The 22,724-nt window shown below is 37.8% G+C and overlaps 1 protein-coding gene across 1 annotated transcript in view; it reads left to right on the top strand.

Annotated features, from left to right (window-relative positions):
• Positions 1-22,724, top strand: part of Mical (Molecule interacting with CasL) — a 624,164-nt gene that overhangs the window by 596,455 nt on the left and 4,985 nt on the right. Inside the window, exon 26 of the mRNA XM_090389022.1 lies at positions 5,187-5,301. Coding sequence (XP_090245148.1) covers positions 5,187-5,301 — 115 coding nt within the window. The remainder of the gene's footprint in view (positions 1-5,186; positions 5,302-22,724) is intronic.

Here is a 22,724-nt window from a genome sequence, read left to right as displayed (position 1 = left end):
TGGAAGAGAATGAAAAGGACTTGGGGGTAATTATGCAGGCAGATATGAAGTTCTCTGAGCAGTGCAGACGGGTTGCAAGAGTAGCTCGTGTTGTCTTGTCAATGATATACATGAATTTTTCTAGCATGGTTAAGTAGGTGATTATTCCCTTGTATAAGGCAATGGTCAGGCCATACCTTGGGTACTGTATACAGGTCTGGAGGCCACATTTCAAGAAGGATGTAGACGAAGAAAGGCTTAAGTTTTGCAAATTACAGTGTCTGGAGACTAGGCACCAACGAGGTGATCTGATAGAGGTGTATAAAGCCTTGAATGGTTTGAGCATGCTCAATGCCGATGGGATTCTTCCTCTTGTTCAGAATAGTCTCCTGAGAGGGCATAAATTCAGATTGAGGAAAGACAGATGTAGGATAGATATGCGGAAATTTGCCTTTAGCCAGCGGGTAGTTGGTTGGTGGAACAGACTTATTTCTTGTTGCAGAAGTTGATAGCCTAAATAAATTTAAGGACAGGTATTTCAAATGAATGGTGGGGTGAAATGGAAGTGGTTTTTTTTTTTTTTTTTGGTTGATGCTGCATAAGCTTGCTTTCTTGCATCACATCATATGCCTCTACTAATGCTAATGTGTCATCTGACATTCCGGGCCCCTTTGCGATGTATTTTCTATAGTTTCTGGTGTTGATTACCTTGTCTCGGATGGCCAGCATGAATCCTTCAGTCTCGGGGAAGAGCGTCCCGCTTGTGAGCCATGCATTGGAAGCAATGTGATCTTGATGGAGGTCATTGTGGTCTCCGTTGTGGAGTCTCCTCTTTGCCCATCTTTCCAACTTTGTTTCTTTTACCGTCTGGGCAGGAAGGGGTTCCTCACTTATGTTGAGGGGGGGGGGGGATATACCACTTATCTATCTTCCTTTTGGCCTGGTGGAGTGGTGCTCTGTTGCTCTATCAGGCCCCTTCCACCCTCTTTCCAAGCTATTGTTAATCTCTCCACTGCTGGCTTCTGGTGGTGTTGGCGGCTCTTGGTCATCATTGTCCTTGTCTTTTACGGCGCCTCCATAGCCAGGTGGGTTGGAGCAGCACTGCATAGCACACGCTTCTTGATTAGACTGGGGTTCGAGCCCGTGACCACTGAATTCGGAGGATGCGGAAAGGTCAGAGAATGACCACCACATATCCCCTGAGCAATATGGCCTTAGTTGCTAATGCTCCTAAAAACTAAATAACAATAACCTTGTCTTCTAGCTCGGTGTTAGTCCAATCTGTGACCCCGAATGTGTATGTTAGTACTGGAGCTGCATAGGTGTTTTTGGCTTTAACTGTGCTCCCTCCATTCAGTTTTGCTTTCAGCAGGTTTCTGAGTCTCTGATGATATTTTTCAGTCAGGCACTTCTTGATTTCCTTATGCTCTAACTGCTGAGCCTGCATCATCCCTAGGTATTTGTAGGTCTCTCCTTCTGTCATAGCTTCGATCTCTTTACCAGTCAGCAGATGGTAGTTTCAGCCAACTAATTTTCCCTGGTGCAGTGTGTGGGTCTTGCATTTGTCTAGACCAAATTCCATCCTGATGTCCTTGCTGAATTCTTCCGTGATCCGGAGTAGTTGCTGGAGTTGCTTCTCGGTTGCCACATAAAGCTTGATGTCATCCATGTACATCAGGTCGGTGAGGGTGTACAGGTTCTTTCTTCCTTCTTTGAGGTTATATCCATATTTGCTGCCGTTAAGCATGGTGAATAGCGGGTTTAGTGCTAGACAGAACCACAGTGGGCTCAGAGCATCTCCCTGAAAGATTCCTCTTCTAAGGTGGATTGGCCTGGTTGTGATGTTCTTGACCTTAATGGTGGTACTCCATTTCGCCATTGTTGCTCCTAGGAAGTTTGTCACTATCGGATTGACCTTGTAGATCTTCAGGGTGTCTATTAGCTAGCTACGAGGTACAGAGTCGAAGGCCTTGCGGTAATTGATGTAGGCCATGTATAGGTTGCGGTGCTTCTTGTAGGCTTGCTCCATAACTGCGGCATCTATGGTTAATTGCTCCTTGCATCCTTTGCTCCTCCACTTGCATCCTTTCTGCTATTCGGCCATTATGTTCTGACTCTCTAAGTGGTCTGATATCTTGGTTATGCAGCTAGTCAGGATCTTGTATATCATTGGGAGGCAGGTGATTGGCCTGTATTTCACCGGGTTTCTTGTATCTTTAGGCTTCAGATATGTGACTCCTTCGGTGAGAAACTTCAGGATTGTCTCCTGGTGCCTTATCATTCAAGTGAACTGTTCTGCTAGTTGCTTGTATGTGCATGTGAGCTTCTTGTACCAGTAGTTGCAGATGTTATCAATTCCTGGGTTTTGCCAGTTGTTGGTGTTCCTGTTATTATTATTATAATTATTAGCCTTATGGTGCAAGGAAGCCTGAAGCTTATGCTGCACCAGGCAAAAAATAATAATAATAATTTGGAATTACCTTGAGAGAGAGAGAGAGAGATGTAGAAGGGAATCACTGAGAAAGAGAAGAATGATGATATCCAGCTCAGGACCCTGGGTGTGCCAAATCCATACTCACCAGATGTGAGCCTCTGGGGTTAAATATGTGTTTTAGGATACTGAAGATTTGTGTGCAAGTATATTGTATATTGTAACAGTGCAGTGAGAATAAAGAGTTGAATGATGAATGTAGCATTTTACTATATAAAACAGTATAGGGGGTAAAGAAAAAGCGGGAAAGTGGATGTATAAGTGTTAGGAGTTAATTAGGATAAAAGGCAAGAAGAATGAATCATGTTTTTTATATAATTGTCTAATCAGATTAACCAGTGAGGGGTAATTGTAATAAGACTAATATATGCAAGGTATCTCTGATTTAACTTTGTGTGTCAAGATTATATGCTATTATGTTGTATATATATATATATATATATGTAGGTAATAAATTTCATGTTTTATTTTCACTTTGAGTCTTGTTATTTTGAGTAACACATGCCTGGCTAGCTTAGTTAAAATTTGTTCTCCCGCAATTTGGCGAGAGAATCCTGGAAACTGATTAAGGGGAAAGTGGAGAAATTAGACACATGGTCCTGAGAATCTTCGGTGTATAGCAGTCAGGTGGAAAAAAAGTGGGCCTTGGAGGTGTTGAGGGTGCCTAAAAATCTAAATAAGATTTCCAAGGTAAAAAGGAGAGTTAAAAAGAAGAAAAAAAAAAAAAGGTATAAAACCTCACAAATAAATTTCATTTTTGAAAAGAAAGTTTCACAAAAGTATATGGATACAAAGGTGCTCACAATTTTTTGTGCAAAAAATCTTAATTTTGGATACTTTTCCACTGTTACATACATCATGTAAAAGTTTATTTTTGATATAGAGGCAAATGTGTTTTAATTCATTGTTGCACTGTAAATCAGTTACATCCATCTGCAGAGTTTCCGGTTCAAAGGAGGGAAAGAGTGATGGGGATTCGGGGGAAGTACGGCTGGTCTAGTATTATATTTCTCGTTATTTATTGTGCCAAGTGCAGCTAGTGAATGATTTCCCACTGATGTGTAGTCAGTAGTATAAGAATCATCTGGCAGGCTGCAAAAAATAATGTGGCGGGCACAGGTTGGCCAGGCCTGATCTATAGCTTGCAGAATTTTTTTGTCTTTCAAAGGTTATTATAACAAATGTAAAATAACATTAGATTAGTGGGAAATTGGCCAGAGCCTACCACATATACTAGGATATTAAAAAGAGGGTACTATAAAGAATTTCATCTGTATTTTCATTTTGTTTTTTCGTTTGTATTTTATTCTGTTATTGGGCACATAGGCCTGCTCCATTAACTGTTTTTTTTTTTTTTTTTTTTGTTTGTTTTTTTTTTAGGTTTCTACTCTTAATTTTGGAAATTGCTGTTTTACTCTCACCCATCCAGTCTGGAAAGGGAACAAACCCCTGTCCACTACTCAAGGGGGTCACAAAAGCTTTAACTAAAACCATTTGTCATAACTACAGAGACTTCCCTGTAGTTATAACAAAATTTTACAGCCTCTGCTTACTTGACACCTACTCTCATTTTTATATCGTTTGGGAGCAGTATTGGTGGAATTCCAGTCACTGAATTGCATTAGTAATTAAAACTTTTTTAACTCTTTCTTCTTGATAATAAAGATTTCATTTTAAATTTGATTTAAAGGAATGGTTGAGTGGGAAAAGACAAGTGGATATTAATGAACACTGCTCTTCATGGACTAATGTTATTAGTGGATTTTCCCCAGAGTTCAGTGCTGGCCCAATTCTCCTTTTCTGTATTTATTAATGATACTGAGGAAGTTTGCAGATGACACAACAGTTGGCATGGTGGTTAATGACAGTAATCAAGGTAAGCTACTGCTTGAAGTACCTTTCATTTGTCAATGTTAAACTTCAACTGCCATTTCTCAACCCATCTGCCTAATTTTTCTAGATCTTGTTGCACACTGGATAATTGAAAACAAAAGACCTGAGGTGATTGTGCAAACAGGCAGCCAGGACAATTCATGGAGTTTTGTCAAAGAGATATAGGAACTTTGCTAACAGGAATGAGGATGTGATTATCACATTGTATAAGGCAAGGTTAGACCACATCTTGAGTGGTATGCACATACAGGCCTGGAGGCTTCGTTTTAGGAAGAATGTCGATCTTGTGGAACGGGTGCAGAGAATGTCAACAAGATTGGTGAGAGGAACAAAAGGGTGGTGGTCTTACCAAGAAAGGCTTCACTTCTGCTAAATGCAACATCTGAAGACTAAGCACCTGCAAGGTAATTTGATTTTAAGGCTTTCAATAGATTGAGCAACCTCAGTCCTGATGTCATTCTTCCTCTTGCTCAGACTGCCCACACAATTGAGCATAAATGAAATTGAAGGTTGGTTGCAGGATAGATGTGCAGAAGTTTACCTTCAGCCAGTGGATGGTTAATTGTTGGAATAAACTTCCATCAGTTGTGGAATTGGGTAAAATGAATAAATTCAAGGAAGAACTAGACAAACTATTGGGGAATGGATTTTTTTTTCTCTTCTCCTTTTGCCTGATGCTTTATAAGTTTACTTTCTTGCATCATTTGCCCACTACTAATATAAACAGAAACTGAAACATTCTTTATTCATAAATAAGTTACATTGTTATTCTGAATTATAAACAATATGCTATTTTGTTATTACTGTAAAAATTTTTTAACAGATTGGAAGAAGACCCAAGAGGATATTGAAGAAGAAAGAAAAATGCTTTCTGAGATGCTGGAAATAGTTGAGAAAAGAGACGAATTAGTTGCAATGCTGGATCAGCTTCGTATAAAGTAAATATATCAGGTCACTCTAAAACTTAATAGACCATAACATGGTTTTTGTTTTTTAATTCTTTGTAGAGGCATAGATGAATTTAGAAATGTTTATTAATGTAGTACTAGTCTTTGTCTATTGTTTTAAACATATGGACTGTCTATGTAATGTCCAGTTTTACTCATAATAACAGAAATAAGTGCTATATATTGGAGGGTGAACTAAAACAATGAAAAATGTGTTATATAAACATGGGTGCACAAATCTCTGGCACTTGAAGTGAATGCTTGCTTATGGTGACTGATGTCACATGCCAGGTTTTTGCACATGGTTAAGTCACTATCACTGTGAACACAATGTTTGTGTTTTGGTTATTTAAATTGGTAGTGATAAAATGTAAACAGTCATTTGCAATTTTATTTTCAACCGCAGTTTTCTGAAATATTTCTACTGATGTCTACTGTTCAAAGAAAATTTTTGATTGTCTTAGTTTCTTAATCAAATATTTCTGGACTTGTGTTTATATAACTTTTTTTTCATGTATTCCTAAATTTGTTGCAATTTTTTCAGGGATACCCTGTAGATCAGTATATTCATCATCATCATCATCATCATCATCATCAGCCATTATCAATCCACTACAGGATGAAGGCCTCTCCAGAAACTTTCCAGTTCCTTCTGTTTTGTGCAATAGCCATCCATTTACTACCCACAACTCATGAATTTCATCTGTCCATCTCCATCTTTGTTTTCCAGGTTTTCTTCTAGCTCCTCTTGGGTACCATTCTGTTATTCTCTTTGTCCATCTGTCATCATGTCTTCGAGCTATGTGTCCTGCCCAAGACCATTTTAGTACTTTAGCTTTGATAAGAATGTCCTTTACTTGAGTTTGCTGCCTAAACCATGTGTTCCTCTTCTTATCTAACAGTCTTATTCCCAATATAATTCATTCCATTCTTTGCTGTGTAGTTCTTAGCTTCTCTTCCATTCTTTTGATGAGTGTCCAAGTTTCACTTGCATAAGTCATGGTGGGTAGTATACATTGGTTCATTATTTCACGTTTCAGACAAATTGGGATATTGCTCCTCAATATGTGACTATATTTCCTAAATGCTATCCATCCAAAATTTATTCTTCTCTTGACTTCCAGCTATTTATCATTATTACAGCTGATGACTTGTCCCAGATAAGTATATGACTCCACCTTTTCAATTACTGCTCCTTCAATCATTATTTCCCTTTCTGTGGCATACTTGTTCATCATTACTTTTGTTTTGCCATATTCATCTTTAGTCCAAAATCCTTACTAACTCTGCATAACTGATTAAGATTTTTCTATAATTCTTTGGGATTGTGGCTTATGACCACAATGTCATCTACAAATCGTAAATGGTTTAGGTACTCTCCATTCACATTGATTCCTTTCTGCGACCAGTCTAATCTTCTGAAAGCTTCCTCAAGGGTAGCAGTAAACAACTTTGGAGATATTGTGTCTCCTTGTTGAACTCCTTTCTCAAATTTTAAGCATTAATAATGGCATATGATTCAGGAAAGCAAGCTTATGCAGCATCAGCCAAAAAAAAAAAAAAAAAACACTTCCATTTCACCCCTCCGTTCGTTCGAAATACCTGTCCAGCTGAGCCTTAAATTTATTTAGGCTATCAACTTCCACAACAAGGGATGGAAGTCTTCCACCAACCAACTACCCGCTGGCTAAAGGCAAATTTCCACACATCTGTCTTTCCTCAATCTGAATTTATGCCCTCTCAGGTGATTATTGTAAGCAAGAAGAAGAATCCCATCGGCATTGAGCATGCTCAAACCATTCAAGGCTTTATACACCTCTGTCAGATTACCTCGCCAGTGCCTAGTCTCCAGACACTGTAATTTGCAAAACGTAAGCCTTTCTTCATAAGAGCAACCCTTTGTTCCATTCACTAATCTTGTTGCCCTTCTCTGTACTCTTTCCTGCAGCTCTACATCCTTCTTGAAATGAGGCCTCCAGACCTGTATACAGTACTCAAGGTGTGACCTGACCATTGCCTTGTACAAGGGAATAATCACCTCCTTATCCCTGCTAGAAAAATTCCTGTATATCATTGACAAGACACCATGAGCTACTCTTGCATCCCATCTGCACTGTTCAGAGAACTTCATATCTGCCTGCACAATTTGCTACTGTCTTTGTGTAGTCTAATAAAGGAGGTGGCGTTCTCATATATTTTCTTCAAAATCATAATATATGGGGTACCTGTGCCTTGTCTTTCCAGTGCCCAAAACATTGCCTTATGCTATATGGAGTCAAATGCCTTTTCATAATCCACAAATGCCAGGCATAATGGTGTTTTATATTCATTTGCTTTCTCAATTAGCTGTGACATTACGTGAAGGTGATCTATAAATGAGAATCCTGTCCTAAAGCCAGCTTGCTCTTTCGGTTGATTCTTATCAAGTATTCTTTCTAATCTGTTAGTAATGACCCTTGTGAACAACTTGTAGATGTGTGATAACAAGCTAATGGGTCTATAATTTCCAATTTCTGATTTATCTCCTTTCTTATGCAGCAAAACTGTGGTTGCATTATTTCACTCCTTAGGCATCACACCTTTTCTAATGCATTTTGTGAAGAGTGTTGCCAGTTTTTGTGCCATGTCTCCTGCTCCCAATTTTAACAACTGTACAGTAACTTCATCTTCTCCCGGGGCTTTCTGATTCTTCATTTTCTTCAGTACATGTTCTACCTCATCAGGAAGGATATTAGGTATGTCGTATGTGTTACTAATTTGCAATCCATCTTCCCCCACTGCTCGCATCATTCCTTCGCTCCTTGTATAATTCTCTATAATAGTCTTCTGCTATTTGAATTATGCCTTCTCTGCTATTTATAAGTACACCATCTTCTTCAGTTTCAGTATCATTTGTCTTTCGGTATTACTGCTCATGGCTGCTGATTTAAGTCCTTTGTTTTCCCTTAATGCATGTGCTACTTTTCTTGTGTTAAATCTTCTTATGTCCTCTCTGAGTCATTAGCATTAGCATTAGTAGAGGCATTTGATGCAAGAAAGCAAGCTTATGCAGCATCAGCCAAAAAAAAAAAAAGTAACATAAATAAATAAAAATAACCACTTCCTCTTCACCCATCTGTTCGTTCGAAATACCTGTCCAGCTGAGCCTTAAACTTATTTAGGCTATCAACTTCCACGACAAGGGATGGAAGTCTGTTCCATCTACCAACCACCTGCTGGCTAAAGGCAAATTTCCGCACGTCTATCCTACATCTGTCTTTCCTCAATTTGAATTTATGCCCTCTCAGGTGATTATTCTGAGCTAGAGGAAGAATCCCATCGGCATTGAGCATGCTTAAACCATTCAAGGCTTTATACACCTTTCTAATGTCTCTTTCTAATGGTTTTGCATAACTCAGTATACTCAATTTTCTCCTTGTCAGTGTTTACCTTTCTCTTCATTTGTTGTCTAGTGTTTCTTGACTAATTTTTTCTTATTTGGATTTCTTTTTATTATTATTATTAGCCATATGGTGCAAGGAAGCCTGAGGCTTCTGCTGCACCATTCAAAAAAATTCCCAAATTACCCTGAGAGAGAGAGAGAGAGAGAGAGAGAGAGAGAGAGAGAGAGAGAGAGAGAGAGAGAGAGTCAGTCAGAAGTAGAAAGGAATCGCCAACAATGAGAAGAATGATGATATCCAGCTCAGGACCCTGGGGATTCTTAAATTAACCTCTAGAGTAAGGTTGCCAGACGTATAGAAATTGTTTGCTTGGAATGATCCTGATATTTAGAATGTGTCACCTGGAATGGTAATTCAAGGACTCAAATCAACTTGTACTTAAGATTTCTTTTTCCAGATCAGCATTCTGCAAACTATATAAGCTCTCTCTTGAAACAGTCAGTGATGACATAATCAATTATCACTATAGATGCATTAATGTGAACGTTAGTGATATAATTTGAATGCAGCAAATGACGTCAATATGAATTCAATAGAGGTAAAGAAGAGATTCAGAATGAGTGAATTTATGATTTGTATTAAAAATATTACTGTGAATTAGACAACTAAATCAGTTATTAAAAATTCTGTCAGTTGTTATATAATAGCTACAAGCTTTTGAATAATAACTGAATAAATTATTATTCATTAATAATAATTAAAAGTATGAACTAATATGGTAATATAATTTTTTTTTTCTATTTAATTATTTATTATTTAATTCTCTCCGTAGAAATACAGAATGGTATATCTTGATTTTCAAAATTCTTTTGAAACCATTTTGTCTCTGGATTTGGGGGGGGGTGATGGTAGGCATATTCTGAAGTAGGCACACTAAAACAGTGAGATGAGCAGTTGTGCTATTGCATTGTAACACTCGATATTTTTTGGATAAAAGTCAAGAAAAGGTTTAAAATTATGAAAGTTATTTTCAATATTTGATGTTTTCAAATCAGTGTTAGGTGATTCATTACAGTCAAACAGAAGTGGCGTTTTCTGCCCTCTCTTACTTTTCAGTAGACTGAAATGTTGGGGGAGGGATAGAAAATCACAATTCCTTATTTGGGAGGTTAACATTCCACATGTTGATTGCTAACTCAGTAGCAGAATGTTTCTGGATTTACTGGATAACTGTTTTCTATCTAGCATTTTTGAGTGACAACAACAGAAACCAGTACTCATTGTCTCATAGTAATATGCAAAAAAGCAAGCGTATGAGCTTATGTAGCATCAGCCAAAAAAAAATTAATTCACACAACCATTCCCTCTAAATGTTTGTCCAGTTCCTCCTTGAATTTATTTAAGCTATCAACTTTCACAACGACAGATGGAAGTTTGTTCCAGCAATTATCCACCCGCTGGCTAAAGGCAAATTTCCACACATTTATTGTACAACTGTCTTTCCCCAATTTGAATTTATGCTCTCTTAGGTTCGTAATTAGAGCAAGTTGAAGAATCCCATCAGAATTCAGCGTGCTCAACCCATTCAAGGCCTTATACACCTCAATCATATCACCTTGTAGGTGCCTAGTCTACAGCCACTGCAATTTGCAGAACTTAAGCCTCTCTTAGTAAGAGGATTCCTTCGTTCCCCTCACTAATCTTGTTGTCCTTCTCTGTACACACTCAAGCAAATCTACATCCTCCCTAAAATGAGGCCTCCAGATCTGTATGCAGTACTCAAGGCGCGTGGCCTGATCATTACCTTATACAAAGGGATAATCACCTCCTTTTACCTGCTAGTAAAATTCCTGTATATCATTGACAAAACCCCATGACCTGCTCTGGCAGCCTGTCTGCATTGCTCAGAAAACTTCATATCTGACTGCACAATTACTCCCAGGTCTTTTTCATTTTCTACCACCCTAAGTGTAGTACCACACAGTTGGTGCGTGTCTATGGGGTTACTTCTACTCATATGCAGTACTTTGTGTTTGTCAATGTTAAACTTCAGTTCCCACTTCTCAGCCCATCTGCCCAAATTTTCTAGACCCTATTGCAGTAGCACACTGCCATTAACAACCTCCCAACCTTTGTATCATCTGCAAACTTTGACACTAAGTCTGATATACCTTCATCGATATCATTGATAAATATACAAGACAACAGTGGGCCCAACCACCCTTTTGTCTCAACCGCCCTTTTAACCATTGTAGCCATTGTTTTAACCATTCTGCTCCAATTTGTACAGTAGTCTTCCATGCTCAACAGTGTCAAAAGCTTTCCTGAAATCCAAATATATGATATCAGAATTATTTTTTGCATCCAGTTCCTCTGTAACCACATCATAGTATCCAATCAAATTTGTCAGAGAAGACTTTCCCTTAACAAACCCATGCTGTGTCCGAATTATTGCTGCAGTCTTGTCTAGATGATCCTGCAATGCATCTTTAACCACTGACTCCATTATTTTACCCGGAACAGAAGTTAAACTAACTGGTCTGTAATTACTCGTGTCACCCTTCGATCCCCCTTTGTGAATTATGGATGCATTTATCAGTAGTGAGTCATTACGTGTTAACATTGTTTAAGCGTGAGGTGTGTTCAAAAAATTTGGGGAACTGTCTTTGTATTTTGAAGTTTTAGTGTTGTAGTTGAGTTGTGACTTATTGCAATGTGTTTGATGAGTCATATGGATATGGTAATGCATGATTCACCAGTTTATCTGCAGTCATTATGAATTAGCATGTGTTGAATTTTAAAATGTGCATCACATTCACATCAGATTTTGTCTCAAATTAAATACATAAAAGAATAAAAAATGCTTGTATTGTTCATATATCAATACAATGAATGCAAATGTCAACAAAATTCTGTGACTTTTTTTTTTTTGAATAATTTCCTAAGCTCAATAAGAAACAGTTCACCTATTTTAAAATATATATGCTAATAATAACTATGTAACTAATTTGATGCAAAAACATAATTTTAGATTCATATCTAACTTTTAACTTTCTTATACTTTATCTCCGGTTTCATTGAGCTTGTTACATTTTTATTTTATTTTATTCCTTTGTTAAAGCCATTTAACCTATCTATTTTATGTTACTATTAACACTTAATTTATGTAAACCCTCTAGCTGACTATACCAGGAGGTATTATCTTTGTTTTATTAGATGGCAGTAAATGATTTTATATCGTCATCATCAGCCATTTTCAATCCACTGCAGGATGAAAACCTCTCCAGAAACTTTCCAGTTCCTTCTGTTTTGGCAATAGCCATCCATTTACTGCTCATGAACTCTTGAATTTCATTAGTCCATCTCCATTTTTGCATTCCAGGTTTTCTTCTAGTTCCTCTTGGGTACCATTCTGTTATTCTCTTAGTCCATCTGTCATCATGTCTTTGAGCTATGTGTCCTGCCCAAGACCATTTTAGTACTTTAGCTTTGATAAGAATGTTCTTTACTTGAGTTTGCTGCCTAAACCATGTGTTCCTCTTCTTTTCTAACAGTCTGATTCCCAGTATAATTAGTTCCATTCTTCACTGTGTCGTTCTCAGCTTCTCTTCCATTCTTTTGCTGAGTGCCCAAGTTTCACTTCCATAAGTCATGGTGGGGAGTATACATTGGTTAATTATTTTGTTTCAGACAAATTGGGATATTGCTCCTCAATATGTGACTGAATGCTATCTATCCGAAATTCCTGAATGCTGTCTATCCGAAATTTATTTTTCTCTTGACTTCCAGCAATTTATCATCGTTACAGCTAATGACTTGTCCAAGATAAGTATATGAATCCACCTTTTCGATTTCTACTCCTTCAGCAATTATATCCCTTTCTGTGGCATAGTTGTTCATCATTACTTTTATTTTAGCCATGGTCATCTGTAGTTCGAAATCCTTACTGACTGCATAACTGATTAAGGTTTTTCTCTAATTCCTTGGAATTGTGGTTTATGATCACAATGTCATCTGCAAATCATAAATGGTTTAGGTACTCTCCGTTCACATGTCTTCTTTCTGCGACCAGTCCAATCTTCTGAAAGCTTCCTCACGAGCAATAAACAACTTCAGAGATGTTGTGTCTCCTCGTCGAACTCCATTTTCAATTTTAAATTTGCTACTGTCTTTGTCTAGCCTAATAAAGGAGGTAGCATTCTCATATATTTTTATATATATAAAATATTTTATAATATATATATAAATTAAAAAAATAATTTTTAAGTAATGAAAGAGTCTGCTTAGTGAAGCTCAAAATTGGCTCCCATATAGTAGCTATCACATGTACTTGCTATGGTATGTTTCCTCCTGCTTACAATCACCTGGTGTCCAGCTTTTAAAAGCTGTAGTACGGTATGTATGCTCACTACGTTACTGATACAAGTGATGTAATAGAATTAGGTAACCAAGCAAAATTAGTTCCCAATGAAAAGCAAATGTTGTTTTCTAACTAAAGAATGACAAATAATTTCCTTAGCAATGCCATTAGCTGCTTATCCACAGTATTGAAAGCATCATTTTTTTTATTTTTTTTTTTAGAATTTTTTTTTTTTTTTTATATTTCTGTAAATAGCCATGTATGTGAGACATTTATCCTTATCACATATTCTTGGTAATAAAGCAAATTTGGAGGAACTGTTTCAGTATTTAAAACCCATAAATTTGTATTATTGTATCTAATAATAATAAAGTGAAATTAGTAATAACTAAATCATGTACAGGCACAAATGGCCCTAGAGGCCCTTGTGCCAAAAAACCTCAAATACTACTACTACTCTATTGTTTTGTGGAAGTGCGTAATCCACATTTTTCCGTAAATTTTCTCTATCTCTGTTTCCAGATAACACCGACATTTTGTACAGTTTAAAAAAAAAAAAAAAAAAAAAAAAAAAATTTAATTTAACTGCATGTAATTCAAAGAACTAGTGGCAATATCAATGACGAAAGAAGGAAAAGGAGGACATGAAGATATTAATTCCTTCTAAACGTGACATGTTAGCATTTAGTGAAAATGAAGTTAGAAAATTGTTAATTAGGTTACAGTTAAATGAAAGAGATATAATTTGTGTATTTCGGGAATACCTAATTGAAAAGACGGTTTTGGAAGAATTAAAGCATTTGATGAACGCTCTGAGTACGATACCAATTTCATCAACTGAAAGTGAACAAGGATTTTCACAAATGAATCTGATCGTCAGTCCAACGAGAGCTTCATTGATGACAAAAACAATTTCTTCACTACTATTTCTTAAAATTGTAGGCCCACCACTGACACGCTTCGATTCAGCAAAATATGCCGATCTGTGGTTGCTTCGGAAAGAAATGTCATTCAGCAACAGACATAAACAGAAGAAAAGAAGTCAGCATAGTGTGTTGGATGATAACTTAATAAAAATTTGGAATATTCTACAAAAACTTTATTATGAAATTATTTTTACTTATTTTTTATATACTTGAATAATAAATTTATGCTTATTAAACTGTGTGCTAATATACGTAATTTGTTGTTCTTATTCCAAAAATATTACTACTAAAGTAACAATATCAGGAAAAAATATTTTAGATTACTTTTCGTATATTTTAATTTTCAATTTTTCCTGATAGCAAAGAATGAGTACCGGCTGCTGCTACCCATATGCAGTACTTTACATTTTTCAATGTTAAACTTCAGTTGCCACCTCTCAGCCCATCTGCTCAACGTTTCTAGATCCTGTTGCAGTAGCAAACCTCCATTACTGTCATTAACAATCCTGCTAACCTTCGTATCATCTGAAAACTTAGACATTAAGTCTGATATACCTTCATCAATGTTATTAATAAATATAGAAAACAACAAGGGACCCAACACTGAACCCTGGAGACGCCACTAATAACATTAGTCCGCAAGGAGCACCCATTGATTACCACTTTCTGAAACATCCCTTTATCCATAGCAGCATTTTGCCCCTAATGCCATACAGCTTCAATTTGTACAGTATAGTCTTCTGTGTGCAACAGTATCAAAAGCTTTCCTAAGATCCAAGTATGTGATATCAAAATTATTTTTTGCATCCAATTACTTTGTGACCACATCATAGTATCCAACCAAATTGGTCAGACAAGACTTCCCCTTAACAAACCTGTGCTGTGTTTGAACTATAACCAAAGTGTTGTCTAGATGATTCTGCAGTGCTTCTTTAACCAGTGCTTCCAATAATTTCTCTAGAACAGAAGTTAAATTAACAGGTCTGTGATTGCATGTGTGTCACCCTTTGAACCTCTTCTGTGAATTGGGGTCATATTTGCACATTGCCAGTTCATGGGTACTTCCCCTGAGTCCAAGGAAGCTCTCATAATTATGGCTAAGGGTTTGCTTACTTCCTTTGCTGCTTCCTTTAATATAACTAGATAGATCCCATCCACCCCAGTGCCTTTTTTATGTTTAACTTCAACAATTTCTCCTCGACTTTGCTCTCACTTATTACAAAATTATTTAATTCACTGCCATAGTTTAATACACCTCTGGCATTCCCTTCCCCGAATAACTCCTCATGTGTAAATATGGATGCAAAATACTCATTCAGTTTGTTAGCTACCTGAGGAGGATCATCAACAGTTAAACCATCGATATCAAGTGGACGAATCTGATTCATCCCCTTCTTTCTCGAGTTTAGAACTCTAAACTCGAGAAAGAAGTAAAGAACTCTTTGCTGTTTTTCTTTGCATCCTTTGCTAAAGATTTCTTGTATTCTGCCTTTGCCTGTCTAACCTCCTTTGTGACTTGATTACAGACCAGCTGATATCTTCCCATAGGCTTCTGTGTCATGTGTTAATTTATATATCCCATGCATTTTTCTTCTCTGCCATATGTCTCATTAGTTCATACGACATCCATTTAGGCCTAAACCTTGAACAATATTTCTTAGTTGGTAAGAAAAGCCTAGTAGCTTCCAAGGTTAATTCTTTTAATGCTTCCCATTTAGAATTTGCTGTTGGTAACAGTTGGTTGCCCTGTAGAGAATTTAAATACTGTCTCAGACCTCCGTAGTCACCTTTACGAAAGCAAAAACCCTTCCCTTTACCCATGATAGTAGTTTCCTCTTTGAATAAATACCACATCAGCACACTGTGATCACTGCCACTTAGTGGTTCCTTTATCTGCAGATTCTTAATGCATGAAGAATCACTACTGATAATCAGATCAAGAGTATTACTCCCTCTGGTAGCCTCCCAAACATGCTGCTGTTGAAAAAAATCATCCAATAAATCCACAAAAACCTTGCTAGTATGTCAGTGATCAACCCATAAATTCCAGTCAATATGTGGGAAATTAAAAACCCCCATTATAAGGCTCTGATTTTCTGGCCCACTTTATTTCCTTTTACAGATTTGTATTATACTCATCAGGGTCATTAGGCCTATAACACACTCCTACTTTCAATTTTGATCTCCCAATGCATCATCATCATCAGCCATTTTCAATCCACTGCAGGATGAAGGCCTCTCCAGCAACTTTCTGATTACTTCTGTTTTGAGCACTGGCCATCCATTTACTACCCATAAACTCATGAATTTCATCTATCCGTCTCCACCTTTGTCTTCCAGGATTTTTTCTAGCTCCTCTTGGGTACCATTCTGTTATTTTTTTAGTCCATCTGTCATCATGTCTTCAAGATATGTGTCCTGCCCAAGACCATTTTAGTTCTTTAGTTTTGATAATCCATGTGTTTCTCGTCTTATCTAACAGTCTGATTCCCAATATAATTCGTTCCATTCTTCGCTGTGTAGTTCTTAGCTTCTCTTCCATTCTTTTGGTGAGTGCCCAAGTTTCACTTCCATAAGTCATGGCGGGGAGTATACATTGGTTCATTATTTTACGTTTCAGACAAATTATTATCAGACAAATGGGATATTGCTCTTCAGTATGTGACTATATTTCCTGAATGCTATCCATCCAAAATTTAATCTTCTCTTGACTTCCAGCCATTTATCATTATTACAGCTAATAACTTGTCCCAGATAAGTATATGAGTCCACCTTTTCGATTACTGCTCCATCAATCATTATTTCCCTTTCTGTGGCATACTTGTTCATCATTACTTTTATTTTAGCCATATTCATCTTTAGTCCTAAATCCTTACTAACTGTGCATAACTGATTAAGATTTTCCTCTAATTCTTTGGGATCGTGTCTTATGACCACAAGGACTGCAAATCGCAAATGGTTTAGGTACTCTCCATTCACATTGATTCCTTTCTGCGACCAGTCTAATATTCTGAAAGCTTCCTCAAGGGCAGCGGTAAACAGCTTCGGAGATATTGTGTCTCCTTGTCGAACTCCTTTCTCGATTTTAAATTTCCTACTGTCTTTGTCTAGTCTAACAAAGGAGGTAGCACTCTCATATATTTTCTTCAAAATCATAATATGTGGGATATCTATGCCTTGTCTTTCTAGTGCCCGAAACATTGCCCTTATGCTGTATGGAGTCAAATGCCTTTTCATAATCCACAAATTCCAGGCATAATGGTGTTTTGTATTCATTTGTTTTCTCCATTAGCTGTGATATTACGTGAAGGTGATCCATAGTTGAGAATCTTGTCCTAAAGCCAGCTTGCTCTTTCAGTTGATTCTCATCAAGTATTCTTTCTAATCTGTTAGTAATGGCCCTTGTGAAAAACTTGTAGATGTGGGATAACAAGCTAATTGGTCTATAATTTCCAATTTCTGATTTATCTCCTTTCTTATGCAGCAAAACTATGATTGCATTATTCCACTGCTTAGGCATCACACCTTTTCGAATGCACTTTGTGAAGAGCCTTGCCAGTTTTTGCGTTATGTCTCTTCCTCCCAATTTTAACAACTCTACAGTAACTTCGTCTTCCCCCGGGGCTTTCTGATTCTTCATTTTCTTCGATGCATGTTCTACCTCATCAGGAAGAATATCGGGTATGTTGTATGTGTTGCTACTTTGCAATCCATCTTCTCCACTGCTGGCATCATTCCCTCGCTCCTTGTATAATTCTCTATAGTAGTCTTCTGCTATTTGAATTATGCTTTCTCTGCTGGTATAAGTATACCATCGCTATTCTTCAGTTTCATTATCATTTGTCTTTCTGTATTACTGCTCATGGCTGCTGATTTAAATCCTTTGTTTTCCCTTAATGCTTGTTCTACTTTTCTTGTGTTAAATCTTCTTATGTCCTCTCTGAGTCTCTTTCTAATGGCTTTGCATAACTCAGTATACTCAATTTTCTCACTGTCAGTGTTTTTCTTGCTCTTCATTTGTCGTCTTCTGTTCATCATGACAAGTGTTTCTTGACTAATTTTTTCTTCTTTGGATTTCTTTTTCCCTATAGGTTTCTTGGGCTTTATCACTTTCAGAAAGTTGTAATATTCCTCGTCGATATCTTGGGCCTGAGCAGTCTGCAGAAGCTCAAACTTGCACTTAAGTTCCAGTACATACTGCTTTTTCTCCTCTTCTGTTATCTCAAAGACCTTTGTATTATTTACTCGAGTCAGTTTTTTCCTTTCCTTCTCTATATCAAGTGTACACCTTACCATTCTGTGATCACTTCCAACATTTACCTTATTCAGGATGGTAACATCATTCACAATATATCTTCTGTTAGTGAGGATGAAGTTGATTTCATTAGTTATTAATCCATTTGGACTCTTCCATGTCCACTTTCTGTTCACCTTTTTCTTGAAAAAAGTGTTCATTACTGACAGTCTTTGAGATTCTGCAAATTCCACAAGTCTTTCACCTCTTTCATTTCTTTCACCAATTTCAAAATTTCCTATAGTTCCCCTTTCTGCGCTGTTTTGTCTTTTTCCAACCTTAGCATTGAAGTCCCCCATAATAATAGTGTAGTGGGTTTTCTGCTCATCTAGAAGACTCAATTTCGGTGTACATTTCTTCAACCTCTTCATCATCATGGTTCGATGTTGGTGCATAAATCATCATAACCTTTAGCTTGTATCTCTTAGAAATCTTGAGTATTAGTCTTGACACCCTTGGTGATGTGCTTTTGAATTCCAAAATGTTGTTTTTAAAATCTTTATGGACCAGAAACCCAACTCCACCTTCACTCTTTTCACTGTTTCCATTGGTGTACAGCAGATTTCCACTTGATAAACTTATAAGTGATTCATTTCTTCTTCTTGTTTCAGCCAAACTGATGATATTCCAATTCACATTTTCTAATTCCTTTTCCAGCTCTAATATCCTCTCTTCACCGATGAGTGATCTTACGTTATAACAGGTGGTCTTGGCGCATTATAGCCTTAGTAGCTGATGCGCCAATAAAACCAAAACAACCAGCCAACGTTATAACAGGCCAAGTTCGGTTCCGTGCATGGCAGCCTGGTCATACTCAGAGTTTCTTAGCACGATCTTCTCACTGCCGTAAGAGGGGGAGTGAAAGCTGCTAGGGACTGAGGGCCATCTGTTTTGTTGTCGTGCTGTCATATGCTGGAGGGTTTGGTCTTTTCCTCTTCACGCTGACCAGGCGTCTTGAAGAGAACCACTCTACACGTTCGTTGCCACTTAAGTGATGGAACAGGGCTTACCATCGAGAAGGTGTCACACCAAACTGACTCGACACTGCACTGTCCTGCAATGTCAACTGGCTGTACCTCCTTGGATTTTATGTGTTTCTTAACTAATAGCATAACCCCTCCTCCCTTCCTATCCTGTCTATCCTTCCTGTACACATTGTACTCCCCAAATTCCAGTTCTGCATTCCTTATATCTTTGTGACACCTTATCTCTGATATCCCAACAATATCAGCCTTTGATGTTTTGATCAACACCTCAAATTCATCAAATTTATTTACCAAATTCCTAGCATTCGTGTACATGCAAGTATACATGCACCTGTTCCTATTCTTAGCTACCCTAACACAACCCATGTGTTTAATTGTACCACAGTGACTCCAGCAGTCTCCGAAATCCCTTGTATCTTGTTTTCCAGGCTGCTGCTCATTCCAATAGAAGCCTTTGATTTAATAGATTTGTTTTTGTATGCTGGGTCTTGCTTAAAAATTTCTAAACAGTATGTGATTTTTTTTATTGATCTGAGCTGTTTTATGTGTGAAGGTCAGGCATGCTTCATTCTTGCTATTAGAGCTGACTTTGTGTCCACACATATTACAGCCATATTATATCACAAATTTTTGTGATCCTTTGCATTCAATAATAACAGCAAACTGAAGTGCTAAATGTTTACCAACAGCAAAGTGATTAAAAATAGCAGTGAAAAAAAAATTTTGACCATATAAGAGAAACCCTAACTTTTATTCCTGTTGTAAAAAATTTAACAATCAGTTTGCCATGAAACATGCCCATGAAATGGAAAGTCAGCTTTGACATTAAGAATGAAGCATGCCTCACTTCCACACAAATCAGTCCAAAATAAGGTCCACATTAGATCACATGATAAAGGTTGGCAGGGTCGTTAAGGACACTACTGACGCTATGCTGCTGCAACAGGATCTGGAAAGGTTGAACAGATGGGCTGAGAGGTGGCAAATGAAGTTTAACATTGACAAATGTAAAGTACTACATATGGGAAACAGTAACCCAGAGCAACGTATCAACTCTGCGGTACTACACTGACAGTGGTGGAGAATGAAAAGGACCTGGGGGTAATTGTGCAGGCAGATATGAAGTTCTCTGAGCAGTGCAGACGAGCTGCAAGAGTAGCTCATGGTGTCTTGTCAATGATATACAGGAATTTTTCTAGCAGGGATAAGGAGGTGATTATTCCCTTGTATAAGGCAATGGTTAGGCCACATCTTGAGTACTGTATACAGGTCTGGAGGCCTCATTTCAAGAAGGATGTAGAGCTGCTGGAACGGGTACAGAGAAGGGCAACAAGATTAGTGAATGGAACAAAGGGTTGCTCTTACGAAGAAAGGCTTAAGTTTTGCAAATTACAGAGTCTGGAGACTAGGCACCGGCGAGGTGATCTGATAGAGGTGTATAAGGCTTTGAATGGTTTGAGCAATGTCAATGCCAATGGGATTCTTCATCTTGCTCAAAATAATCACCTCAGAGGGCATAAATTCAAATTGAGGAAGGACGGATGTCGGATAGATGTGCGGAAATTTGCCTTTGGCCAGCGGGTGGTTGGTTGGTGGAACCGACTTCCATCATTTGGTGTTGAAGTTGATAGCCTAAACAAATTTAAAGCTCAACTGGACAGGTATTTCGAACAAACGGAAGGGTGAAATGGGAGTGGGGTTTTTTTTTTTTTTTTTTTTTTTGGCTGATGCTGAATAAGCTTGCTTTCTTGTATCATATGCCTCTGCTAATGCTAATGCTAAAGGCTGAATCAAACATTAGCATCAGCCAAAGGAGAGGAAAAAAAAAAATTATCATTTAACCCATCCATTTGCTCCAAAAGTTTGTCAAGTTCTTCCTTGAATTTATTTAATCTATCAACTTCTACAACAACAGATACAAGTTTGTTCTCGCAATCAATCACCTGCTGGGTAAAGGCAAATTTCCACACATTATGCTACAACTGTGTTGCCTCAGTTTTAATTTATGTCCCTTCACATGCATAATTTGAGCAAGAGGAAGAATCCTATCGGCATTGGGCTTGCTTAAGCCATTGAAAGTCTTATGCACCTCAATCAGATTGCCTCACAAGTGCCTAGTCTACAGATGCTGAAATTTGCAAAACTTAAGTCTTTCTTGGTAAAACCAACCATTTGTTCCCCTCCCTCACCAATCTCATTGCACTTCACTGTACTTGTTCCAGCAGCTCTACAACCTTCCTAAAGCGAGGCCTTCCAGACCTGTATGCAGTACTCAAGATTTGGCCTGACCATTGCCTTATACAAGGGGATAATCACCTCCTTATCCCTGCTAACAAAATTCCTGTATCTCATTGACCCCTTGAATCACCCTGGCAGTCTGACTGCACAATTACCCTCCAGGTCTTTTTCATTCTCCCACTACCTTGAGTGTAGTATTGCACAGTTGGTATGTTACTCTGGAGTTACTGTTACTCATATGCAGTACTTTGCATTTGTTAATGTTAAACTTCAATTGCCACCTCTCAGCCCATCTGCCCAACTTAACTAGATCTTGTTGCAGTGGTGTATTGTTATTACTAACAATCCTGCCAACCTTCGTATCATCTGCAAACTTGGACATTAAGCCTTATATACCTTCATCAATATAGAAAACAACACTGAACCCTGAGGGATTCCACTAATAATATTAGTCCTGAGAGCAGTGTCCATTGATTACCACTCACTCTCTTGTTGTTTGTTTGGTTTTTAGGAGCATTAGCAACTAAGGCCATATTGCTCCAGGGATAAGCAGTAGTCATTTCCTGACCTTTCCGCATCGTCTGTATTTGGTGGTCACGGGCTCAAACCCCAGTCTAATCAAGAAGCATGTGCTACACACTGCTGCTCCTGCCCACCTGGCTACGGAGGTGCCGTTACTCTCTTCTCCCACTCAACCATCGCTTTATAGCAACTTGCCCGTAATGCCATACTGCTCCAATTTGTATAGTAGTCTTACATGCGGAGAACAGTATCAAATGCTCTCCTGAAATCCACGTATATGATATCAGAAATATTTCTTACGTCCAGTTCCTTTGGGATCATAACACAGTATCCAATCAAATTGGTCAGATGACTTCCCCTCAACAAACCCATTCTGTGTCTGAATTATTACTAGTCTTGTCTAGATGATCCTGCAATGTTCCTTTAAGCAGTGACTCCATTAGTTTCCCCCGGAACAGAAGTTAAAGTAACGGCTCTGTAATTTCTCATGTCACTCTTTGATCTCCCCTTTTTGAATTGGGGAGGTCCGTCGGAACCTCCCCTGAATCCAAGGATGGTCTCATAATTATGGCTAAGGGTTTGCTTACTTCCTTTGCTGCTTCCTTTAATATAACTGGATAGATCCCACCACCTCAAGTGCCTTTCTTATTTTTAACTTTAACAATTTCTCTTCCACCTTGCTGTCAGTTATTGCAAAATCATTTAGTT

Source organism: Mastigoproctus giganteus, chromosome 14, assembly GCF_048544385.1.
Source record: "Mastigoproctus giganteus isolate SK-2022 chromosome 14, ASM4854438v1, whole genome shotgun sequence".
Lineage (NCBI taxonomy): Eukaryota > Metazoa > Arthropoda > Arachnida > Uropygi > Thelyphonidae > Mastigoproctus > Mastigoproctus giganteus.
Note: the sequence above shows the minus strand (reverse complement) of the source record. Positions and strands in the feature narration are given on the sequence as shown.